Here is a 12,321-nt window from a genome sequence, read left to right as displayed (position 1 = left end):
TCTTTGAGCTGCTGTATCAGTTGTACAACTGTGTACCTGTTATTAATGCTGGCTCTGAAGTGCCTGTAGATGTAAATCAGTGTCCCTCCAGGGATTTCTGTCATTATATTAAATGAACTGGATCACGTTCCTCCTCCTTTTATCCCTACTTTCTCTTTGTCCTTTCTTCTTGTTCCTTCCTCCCTAGGCCAGGTGCCAAAAATGCTGGAGAGGCAGTATCTCTGCTATCAGCTTAAATTGTCAAACTGGCATCCACCTCTTTCATTTCAGGGAGCACTGTGATTGAAATTCCTTTTATTTTAGGCAGTGGTAGTATTTTAAACTCACAACTATCTAAAGAATTGGCGATAATGCTGCTCTGCTTTGCTGTGAAGGGGTGGTTACAGACCAAGTGAGGAAATGTTTGCATAAATACTATGTAGGCAGATTCCCACCTAGAAAAGCTGCTGTTTCTGCCAAAATATTCAGAATCTCTCTGGCATCCACCACAAGACAATTGTCAGACTTTCTTGGTCTGATCAGGAAAGGCTTTTGCTTTCATTTGGTGCCAGCATATTTCCCTGACAGTGATGTGAGAGGTGACCAGATGTGTTTGTTGACCATGGAGATGCCTACGCAGGGAGTCTCTTTCCTTCTTCTTCGGCAGAGGTGAGTGGAAGTCTGCAGTTGCTCCCAAGGAGGATGGGTTGACAGTGTGCTTGGTTTTTATGACCTTTCCAGGCTGCATGGGTTGGCATGAATGCTTAATCATTGCAGGTGACAGAATGGGGGAGTCTGGGCTTTGCTCTGGAGCCAGAGTTCTGAGATGAGAACCCTGTGTCCCAGCTGGGGAGGCTCAGCTCGAAGTATACTTCATGCCACATTTCTCTCTTTTTATCAACAAGGCTAAAAATCAGGGATTTCAAGGACACAGGAGTCCCAAATTCCTGTTTAGCATATTGTTAACTAGTTGAGAAGTAAACTCTGACTCTTCATTTACTAAACCAGAGAAACTTTATTAACTTGCTGCACACTTCTGTTTTGTCAGGCGTTAGGGGATAATAGCAGGGGAGAGGAGATAATATAGATTCTAACATTTCTATTGGATCTGGCTGTGCTTGTTCATGGCTAACTGCCAGATGTGAATGTTCAAACTGTAGGTCTGCAGTGGGGGGATGTGCTTGGTTTTGTTCTAAAGATGGAGTATTATAATGAAAGTAGGACTCCAGTGACACGTGCTTCAGCCTTAGAATGTTTTTCTTCTTCAATTGTTATCAACTAATCAAGAATATTCAGAAGCCTAGAGATGAGGCTAAAAGGGGAATGCTGACTGGACACAAAGATGGGACTGGTTTGCCTCAGATAACCCAAGCAATGATTTGCAGCCTGAGTTATTGGCAAGGAGAGAAATGAGGCACAGTGTTACCTGGGAGGGCTAAGGGGTGTGGTTTCTGAGGGCTGACTGTGGTGTTGCTGACCTTAACAAAGAAAGTTTTCTTATACCATACTAAATGTGTTGAAGTTTTTCGGACACCAAAAAGTGAATTGTCATCTCTTTTGATTTGGTAATGGGGAATTGCTGCACAGCATGTCTTATAAGCAGTATATCAAGTGTCACAAAGCACTCTGAATAAGAGGGAAAGTAGAATTATCCTTTGGCAGATGGAGCTATTGGGCAACTGAGCAATTCTCATGTAGGAAAACCTTTGTACAGAGTCAACACTGATTGGTTTGTTTGGTTTCAGTGTGAAAAGATTTTCTCAACATTCACATTTTTTGCAGAAGTGATACTTTCTCAGCCAAGTCATTAACTGCTGTGTTCTCTGCCTGAAAATATCTATTTAAACTCTTTGTTGCACCCTCCCAGCAACCTGTTCTGATGCATAGCTCCCTCCCAGGTGATACCAGAGATGTGTTTGCCTTTTGCAGATCCTGGAATGAAATACAGAGTTCTTTTTCTATTTCATTACGAATGCAGCTGCCAAGGCCAGCATCTTCATTATCCCACTTTTGCATGCATGAATGCTAAATCCATTATTTATAGGCAAATTTCTGATGATGACTATTTTATGTCATTGGTGGAAATTCGCCTATGTGCTCCCTCAGAAACAGATTGGCATTATATAACTTCACCTAACCAGCTGTAATACTATCAGAACACGTGTGCAGTGCAGCTCAGAAACAAATGAAAACATTTTAATGGAACATTTATTTTCAGGTAGTAGCACATGTTATGGTGGTGAGTCTGAAAGTATTAACAGCTGACTTACAAGGTGATAGTTTTTATCATTTACATTTGAGATCTAGCCTTGGATTGTCTGTTAATGTCAACAAGACAAGCCACTAATGTCATGCCAGTAAAATAACACAAAGTAATAACTGATTCCTTTAGGTGGTCATACATTAAAAAAACTAGAATAGCTTCTTGCAAAACATAAAACGGTGTATGGAATATGTAGACCTAGCCTTAGCAAACATGCTCACAGGCCGTGTTGCCTCATCTGCAAAGGATTTCCTAGCTGGGGGAGCAGTGGCCCTGTCACTGAGGGCTGCTCATGAGTAAAGGGCTGAGTGATATGCAGTTGTCTCTTGTCTATCTAAAACCCAATCAAGCAAATGAACAACTTATTTGCATAGAAGAAGGCTCTTAAAAAAACCAACTAAACCCAACTAACCCAACCCAAACAAAAAACCCACACACATATGAACAGTATTATGAATTCTTTTAACCCTGTTGAGCCCAAAAGGTCAACCAAAAAAAAAAAAAAAAAACAAACAAACAAACAAAAAAGCTTCTGATGTCTCTGAAAAAGGCTTTTGCAGACACTGACAGATTTTTCATTTCACTTGTCTACCTGGGTGAAACAGTCACTCAAAAATGGGATCAATGACTTTAATCAATATTTCACCCAATATTGTGAGAGGTCATCTATCATTGTCTCCCAGCACTAGGGTAATTTGCAAACAGACATTCCTTGTGCTGGAGTCATGCCCAGAGGGCTTTAGCAGGAAGGGAATACCTCTCTGTTGGTCAAGCACAAAATAAAAAAGTCCACACTTACTGCTGGAACAGGAACGAGCTGTGACAGGAGTAAAACACAGGCACCAAAGGCTTCAGAGGGAAGGAGTGAGTGAACATAATGGCAGAGAAATGGCAGAGTAAGGCAGAGCCTTTGAGCTGCTGTTCCCTGGGGCTGAGAAATGGCTGTAAGGGGGGCAGCTCATTAGAAGACCAAAGCTGTCTCCAGCCCCTAAAGCAATTAGTAGATTTTTCAGAAGAGCTGGTGCCTGAATGTTTCTGAAAATCTCCTCATAACAGGACTGTGGAAGCCACAAGGTCCTGACTGCTACTGAAAACATGGCTTTTGGTTAGCTGTTGACATGGAAGAATGGAAGCTAAAGCCACCTTAAAGACTCTGTTTAGGTATGGCTGTTTGCAGGGTTTGTCAGTGCATGTTCCTCCTCCGTGTCCAATACCAGACCCTGTTGTGTCCTAAACATGGGAATTATTGATGTCATCAAAGGTTAATAGTTAAAGAAATAATTTCATTATTAAGTAAGTACCCCCAGCTGAAAAGCTGTTAATCATATCCCAGGAGAGCTTGCCAGCTTGCATTTTTGAGGATGCAAGGAAATGTTATTGCCTAGTTTTTATGTCACTGTGTAATGAGAATGGGTGTCTTACTATTTTATATAGTGTTCAGATATGAAATATAGCCAGACCTCTCTTGAAGTGTTACTCTGGTTTAATACAAATTTCAGGAAAATGACATAAATTTATTATAGTCCATATATACAAGAAATTCTGATCTTTGATCAGGTTATTAAATTGACTCATATGCCAAGGGAAAACAAAATGTTTGCAAAAGATGATAAAAAATGAAATTAAATTGAGGTTCACAGGATGGGATGGATTTCAAGGCTGGAAAATCAGAACTTAAACATTAAAACCTGAATATTATATTATATTAATAATTATAATTGCTTTAAATATAGCATATCTGGCATAGTGGTATTGTTGTTTTGCTTTAGGAATACATTTAATTTCTTAATTGTCTCCTGACCAATATTTTCAGTGAAGTCAACATGAGAACATTATCAGAAAGGAATCTAAAACAGTACAATCCCTTTCATCAAATGCCATGAAGTGTTTATTATCTATACTGTGTGCAAGTACATCTGCACACAGTATAGATCTGACTGTCATCAGGATACAGATACACCACAGGATAGATAATAAAATTGTTTGAGTTACCTTGTCTCCAAATTCCTCATTAAACATTTCTTCTTTTATGGAGAAATCTTCTGTAAAACAGCAGAAATCTTCTGTGATGCATCTTATGTGATGTTGTTATGATCCAGGTTCAGAATTTATGGCAATGAATTCTTGACCCTTCTGGATCATCCTGAATATTGAAATATAGCTCATAGGGCTTACATGTGCTCAAAATTCTTCAACTAGTGTGAGATACTGCCAAAGCACCACTAACTCCTCTGCAGAGATTGCAAGAATTTTATCTTTACATTCATTGAGGGTAAATAAAGCTGCGTTACATTGCAAATAAGGAATTATTGTGACAAATCCATCAGCTGAATCCTTGGCTCACAGGCATAACTATATTCCAACAATTATATAAGCTGAGCTGCACTTATTTCTGTTGAAAAGTTAAAAATAAAAAATGTATGCAAAAGAAAGTAGATAATAGAAATATACTTTACACATACTCTTTTAAGTCAGTGTGAATGTGAATGTGTGATAGCAAATGGACTATGAATGTTTGTATCTTGGACTCTTAAATACATTACATTCATAAGTAAGTTGTGCCTGTGAGTTCTTGCTGTGCTAGTAAATTCTATAAGAACCTTTTGTTAAATTGTTTAAATTAGTCTATCAATTAAGTGCTGTCAAGTTTAGGTACTGTTAAAACCTCTAAGCCTAAACTGTTGGCCAAGTCCTGGGTTCAGTTTGGCAAGGGAGTCCACTCTGAACCTTATGATACAACAGGAGAGCCTCCCTTATTCCTTTTTATCCTTACTCTTTCCCATCCTTACCCCTTTTTCTATCCCCAGACTCCACATATATCATTTTAGGTTGTTTTTTTGTTCAGATTGATTGATTTTAGTCTGACCATTTTAGTCTGATTTTTCTCTATGTGCTTTAACCATGTATAAGTAATAGAGTGAACTTTGCCAATGAACTTTATCATACTTTCCCTTTTATATTAAACCTGCTTCTGCTGATACCTTTGCCAGGGATTCTTTGAGCAACGTAAAATACTCATTCACAACAGTCTTAAAATCCCACATGGTTTTTCAAAATAGAAGCTCTTTACAATGCAGCTATTAAAGCCTTTTCAAGGTTAATGAATGGAAGGCTGAATATACATCCCAGTCCTGGTCCAAGATGCCAACTCAAGTTAACATTGTTAATCTCCTGTCAGTTTGCATCTACTAAAACATGAGGGTTAGTTTTGAAAGTAAGAATTCAGTTGTCTCCAAAACTGAGTAAATAACCCCAAATTGATGTTTGAATAATTCAGCAATTTTTTTTAAAGAACCTTATTAAATACTTCCAGATATAGAAAATCCTTATGTACCATAAATTTAAATTGCCTAAGAAAATTTGCAACAAATATCATAAAACTCTTAAGAGAATCCTTCACCATTGCACCAACTTGTTGTTCAAGAGGATTTTGTTTGAGGAAGTTAGAGGTAAGAACTTTTTATTTAATCATGAAAAATTTATTGCAATGTTAACTACAAAGAGCCCACTCCTACTCCATAACCATTAAAACGCAGGAAGTCACCTATTCAATAATGCAGAATTGTTGTGTATTAAAAATTTAAATCTATAAATATTAATAGAACACAGGTCAGTCTCTTAACGAACAGAGGTAGCTGTACACACAGCTATTGTTGTAAGCCTTAAGGGGTGTACATTAGTTAAGACATAGAGAAAAACAGACATGTTAAAAAGCAGTTGTCCAAAAAAGGAAGTTTTGTTCCTTTTTTCAGATGAAAGACAAGGACAGTAAATCCTTTACTAATCCCAGTGTCTGTGCTTGTCCTTTGGGAAGGCAAAGTTCCTATTTCAATCTAACTAGTCAACGTGTTGGAGTCAGCTTTACAAGGGCATGGCATAAAGGTGTTTATAAACTAACAGCAGCCAAAGTCACCTTCTGCAGCCTTGCTCCTTTACACCACTTCGGCTGTATCAAGAGGTCAAAGACATGATATTGCTTTTCAAGGCACTGAAAACACCCGGACAACGTGTGCCAAATGTATCCAACATCAACAGAGTGATTGCCATGAGGAAAACTCCCAGGTTTCCACAGCCTGGATATTTATAACCCCCAGGAAAGGGGAAGCTGAGTGTGTTGTGAGAGAGCTTTCAGTATCAGCATAAAGCAAACTTGAAGTACTGGAAAGCTACCACTAGCTCGTCAGCAGTGAATCCTGTTAGATGTAGTCAGCTCTTGCAGGAGGATACTTGTGGCCCTTCCCAGCCTAAACCAAACTGACACCCTCAACCACTCTCCAGCTCAGCCAGGGTAGCTAGTTAGCAACACAGGTTGAGTGGTGGCCTGCGTGAAAAGCACGGATGTGGCCTGACAGCAGACCAGAGCTTGGGCAGCATGCACAGCACAGGTCTGTCCAGGCTGTGTCTGGAGAAACATGTTTGCTTCTTTACTTGCAGCTCTCAGCCACTCTAGGAAAACACTGGAACGTGGCCACGTTTTTCATAGCCTTATCTGTGTTTGCCATACTGGTGACACTATGTAATGCTGCAAATGCAGGAAGACACAGATGTCTTCTGCCTGCAGCTGAAGGGTGAGGTGTGGGTGGCTGAGTGTCCTCCCCAGCTCCTGGGGACAGGTCTGCTGCTTGAGAAATAGAAAGAGAAATAGCAGTAGACAGACCACTGGTCTGTCCAAGGAGGGCTTCTTTCATATTCTTATTTCCATCCCTTGCCTGATCCAAGATATCCTTCCCCAGTTTTGTAAGAATACAAAATGCAAAAATGGAAGCATTTTTTTTTCTTACAGGCTGTCTGTTCTTCCTCCTGTCCCCCTTAGGTGGAGCAGTAAGAAACTGCAGGCTAGAGCATAGGAATATTTCTCCAACACACTACAGGGAAAGCTGATCATCTCACATGCATTGTTGTTTGGCACCACATCAGGAAAGCACATCTGTCTTCACCATTTCTCACAATGGCAGTGTTGAACACTCCACACTGCTCTGCAGGGTGCTCCTTCAGCCCTGCTCTCTGAGGGAGCACCTGAGGCCAGAGGACCCATGCCATGGCCTCTCTGCTTCAAAGCATGATTTAATATTAAGCTTAATTCAATTTTAGACTGATGACAGTCATAAATATTATCACAAGACCAGTGGAATGAGGAAAATACAAACTTGGTGGAGACAACACTTCAGTTAATGAAACGTTTTGAATTAGAAATAGTGGCTTGAAATAGAATGTTTGTTAGGCAATCTGGGCCTGTTTAGAAATACTGTATTTAGTTGAGTCTGAAAGTGAAAAGCAATTTCCTAGCTGTGTGTTTGTCCTAAACTTCTTCATCTGCATTTCTAAGGGCTCTTGATATGCTACTTTGTTGAATGCTCCCTGCTTTTAATGATGTGACAGCTCTGCAAAAGACTGATGGTTGCTATTAATATATAGGAGAAGATGCACGTCCCATCTGTATATCTGAGTGTTTCAGAATAGAAATGGAATAGATTTGGCCACATAGAAACAGAATAGGCACTGCTGCAGCTAGTGACAGATCTCCATTCTCCTGAAATTTTGTCCCTCTTAGGATGACTATTTCTATCCCATTGTGACATTTATCCCATTTTTGATTCCAGTTTTTTGAACTCTGTAACACCAATGCTAAACATGGCACATGAGTTGTTCTAACTTGGACCTTGGCAAGAGAAAGAATTCAGGATGTAGCAGTAGTTAATAATTTTGAAGTACAAGGTTAAGTAGTCTGAGGTTAGAGAGGAAGAGATCAGCAAAGCACTTCTTATTGATTTGAGATGAAAAAGCCAATTGTATTCATTTGTAACCAGCATCTGTGCAATAAAATATATAAAAACAACATAAAAACCTGTTCTTTTGTATGTTTTACCCTGGATTGCTCCCAGGACTTCTCAGTTTGTTCCACTTCGCTATTCATTTTCACACACTTGGGTTCATACCATCCCATGTAACTGTGCTTGATTAACACCACTGCCATTCTTTATTTCATCATCTCTTTAATTTACTAGGCTTTTTGTTCTTTCATCAAGTAATTGGATCCTGTCTTTTATTCTCGATTTACAGTATTATCTTCTTGAAACACTGAACCTGGTTGTTCCTTTTGCCTAGCTTCTTGGCCTCATTATCTTTACTTTTTTTCTTCCTTCTTCTCTTCATGACACATTGTGGTTTTTGGATATTGTTTGTCACATGTCTATTGTTGGACAATTATAGTTAATAAATCCAGCTTTATCATTCTGTGTGCACTCACAAAAAGAGTGTGGGCATGGAAGCAAGGAGGATGTGGCTTTCCATTTATATATGGTGCTTTATGGACAGAAATTCCCCTATTTCTGGAAAGCAGACAGATATGCTTAGTGTTGGCTCCCTAGAGAGACTGAGAGTATTATCTGCAGAACCAAATTCCCTACTAGAAAAAACAGTGGGATTGCTCCAGGAAAAAATGCAACCTAGTGTCTGTGTGGTATTTCAGAAGTTCACATTTTTGCATTCTCAGCATTAGTCCTTTCAGAAGAATACAGAGCATCTAACAAATACCAGTCTATCAGTCTGTTGGGGCCAGTTGATGGCTTCAGTGATGAAAGTCTAAAACTCTTTTGTCTCTTATGGGAGCTTTTGCCTAATTGAACTATATTGTCCTTTAGCTAAAGGCAGTTTTATTAGTGCATGCCCACACCAAAACATCACCTAACACAAAGGAGAACATTGAGTAAAGAGATAGGCTCAGTCTCCAAATCTTTTGGACTTGTTAGTGATGGCCACTCATTGTATTGACAGTGTTGTGTGGCTTTTGCTTCTGAGGCAGCATGGCATCTCCTCAGTATCTGCCCTGTCTTTGCAGGGTAACAGGGCATAGCTAAACTATGCCTTGGGCTTAATGAGTTGTGTATTTCACTAGAAATCCTCATTTTAAAAAATCTGGATTTACAGTAACAAAAAGAAGCAAAACCAAAAAATTACAGTATAGGGTTGTAAATACCAGGACATTTTATTTGGAAGACAAGAGAAGATGTGCATACCTATGTGTCCTAGATACAGAGGCATAGATGCTGAAACTTTAGCATTTGAGCACGTATCACAGCAACAAAGTGGAAATTCTGTGTGAGGAATATCAGTAAGTTTATTGTATAATAGTTTTTATTTAAAATATATCTGCAGTCTTCCATAGCACTCACAGTGATTTACAGGATTCCATTTAAATGCTTTTTTCAATTTACACTATTTGCTGTAAGCATTGAAAGTTGACTGGAAACTATTAACACCTATTTATCAGAGTATTTTTTGCAGAAGTCAGATGGTAGCTAATGCTAATGCTTTTGGAAGAGATTTCTGTCTATATACATAGCCATTCCTCAAGCAATATTCAGAGTTGATTCAAAAAACAAGAGAGAGAAGTGATTTCTTCTCTTTGTCATTTACCATGAACAAAAAAGTGAATTGCATAATATGCAGCTACCAAGGCTTATTTGACCAGCACTGGTTGTAATAAATGAGAAGGGGAACAAAAAACTCAGGTTGCCATCCATCTGCAAAGGCATTTTTTAAATGATTAAATATAAAGCCATTTAAACAATTTTGGCATTAGAAAAAAAAATCCCAGGGAGACAAAAAAAAAAAAAAAGGCAAAAGAAAAAAAAAAAGCAATGTAAAGCATGATAAAACCAGATTGTTCCTTCCCTTCAATATCTGAAAGTAACATTCTAGCCACAGATCTATACTGTCAGAGAGAGGTAAAACTTAAAAAAAAAAACCTCATGTAGATTCTCAAGTACATTTATTTTTTAATGCTTTTGACAGAGACAAAGTGGTATTAGATTTCAGTAAGCCAAACATTACAGTTTTGTCATGTCATATATACAATAAAGTATTTGAGTTTTTCAAAATAATACTATCAATTTACAGTTAGAGAAAATTCTACCATTAGATGGTGAATTGACTTAGCCTATGGATGTATACTCTTGCAACAATGCTGATGATCTTCAACTCAATAATCAGATAGATATTAGATCAGCAAATAGGGATCCATGTCCATGGAATATGCTCTGTTTATGGGGGTGTGTGTGTGTGTGTGTGCCATGCATGCACATCTTATATAATTTAGTTTCTTCAAAATGTAAATTAGTTGCTGTTCTCACAGTCACTATATCAGACTGCCTGATTAAGGATCCAAGAGGTTTTCCATTGCAGAAATTATTTATATTTCTGTTTTCTCATGGGGGAATCTAGACTGTGGTACACAATGGTACAAGCAGCTAAATTTTGTGCTGGCTTCTGGCTTCTAGAACAGGCTCGGTCATGCCTTTACTAAGCAGGCACTGCTTGTTCTAGAGTATAGCTGGAATATAGTCTGGTGTTTAGCTAGGTGGGACTAACATCAAATTGTGCTTCCTGGGCTTACTGAAAACATACATGTAAGAAAGTTTAGTTCAACCGAATATGATACTGTGCTCATTGCCCAGCTCTTCTCTCAGCCGTACAACTCATATCACAGTATGACAACTGTTAGTGTGGTCTGACAGAATCTGTGCCACTACTGTAAATGCTTTGTTTTTCTGTGTATTGCAACATTGTGTATTGAGAAATTTAAGGGATAATTGCATATTAGATTTTATGCCTGTCGATCATATAAATTTTATCTCAGCTCAGCTACAAATAAATTTAAAATTTTCTGCATTTTAACCATAGATTAAAATGTCACTGTGAACAATTCTACCATTGTCTCAATTAGATGAACGTAATCCTGTTAGTCAGTTAAATAACTCTCTTATTGTGTAAATAACAATTGGCATACATTAATTCAAATATTTAGGGAGATATTACCATGAATAAAACCCCTTGGGAACACATCTCCCTGCTGTTGTGCTCACAATTCTTTAATTTCAATGACTTCTTATCTCAAAATTCAGGACAAAAGAGCTTGACTGAAGACATGTTAAGCTTCTAGAAAATCTAACCAATTTCAAAATGCTTAGAACTGGCCTTGCTAGTTGCCTCTAATATTGTCACAAATTCATAGAAAATCAGAGCAGGAAAGTCCTTAATGAGATCGTTTAGTCATTTAAAGAGAAGCAGAAGCTGTCACTGAGCTCAGTGACAGCAAATCACACATTAGGAAATATAGTTCCTGGTGCTGAAAAATTACTCATTATAAATAAGTTTTTAGAGGGGTTGCATTTTTTGTTCCACAGGAAGAGATATTTCTCATTTTTCATTATTTGCACTTTCTGTACTACACAGTGGATGCAGTGTTTTTCCAGATGCCAGGTGCTTCCAGTCAAAACTACTTTTCCCTTCTAGCCAGCTGTAATCTTTCAGGATACCCCAGGGTCACAGCTGAGCTCTGCTTCTCAGAGCATTCTGTTAACCTACCCCAAGCATAGTCCTGTCTGTAAACATCCAATTTTGCTCATGTTTACGATTGAGTGAGGAGCCCATCCACTTAACAGATGTGCTAATGAGGGAAAAAAAGTGAAACAATATTGACCAGTTGTCATGGTTTGACACTGGCCAAACACCAGGCACCCACAAAAGCCTTTCACTCAGCCTCCCCTCTTACAGATGGGCAGAAAATTTAATGATGGGTTCAGGAGTTGAGATGAGGATTGGGAGAAAACACTCCAAGGGGAAAACAGGCTCATCTTAGAGCTACAAAGTGAGTTTAGTACTAACAGAGTCAGAGGAGGAGAATGAGAATTAAAATAAGCCCTTAAAAACACCTTTTATCCCTCAACCCATCCCTCCTTACTGCAATAGCCCAGGGAGACAGGGCATGGGGGTTTGGTCAGTTCATCACCCAAGGTTTTCTTCTGCTGCTCTGGGAGAGGAGTCCTTACCCTGTGAGACTGTGGGGTCCCTCCCAAAGGAGGCAGCTCTCTGGGAACTTCTCTGGAGTAGGTCCAACCTCACAAGCAGCAGTCCTCCCAAAATGGGCTGCAGGTGGATCTCTGCATCCCCCATGGATCCCCATGGGCTGCAGGGGCACAGCTGCCTCAGCAAGGCCTCACCATGGCCTGCAGAGGAATCGCGGCTCTGGTGCCTGGAGCACCTCCTGCCCCTCCTTCTCCACTGACCTTGGTGTCTCC

The 12,321-nt window shown here is 39.1% G+C and overlaps 1 protein-coding gene across 1 annotated transcript in view; it reads left to right on the top strand.

Moving 5' to 3' along the window:
- Nucleotides 1-413: 413 nt before the first annotated feature.
- Nucleotides 414-12,321, top strand: part of MEI4 (meiotic double-stranded break formation protein 4) — a 132,638-nt gene continuing 120,730 nt past the window's right edge. The window contains exon 1 of the mRNA XM_054514425.1: nucleotides 414-648. Coding sequence (XP_054370400.1) covers nucleotides 587-648 — 62 coding nt within the window. The 5' untranslated portion in view covers nucleotides 414-586. The remainder of the gene's footprint in view (nucleotides 649-12,321) is intronic.

The sequence above is a fragment of the Molothrus ater genome, chromosome 3 (assembly GCF_012460135.2).
Source record: "Molothrus ater isolate BHLD 08-10-18 breed brown headed cowbird chromosome 3, BPBGC_Mater_1.1, whole genome shotgun sequence".
NCBI classification, from domain to species: Eukaryota; Metazoa; Chordata; class Aves; order Passeriformes; family Icteridae; genus Molothrus; species Molothrus ater.
This window is presented reverse-complemented; position numbering and strand designations above follow the sequence as displayed.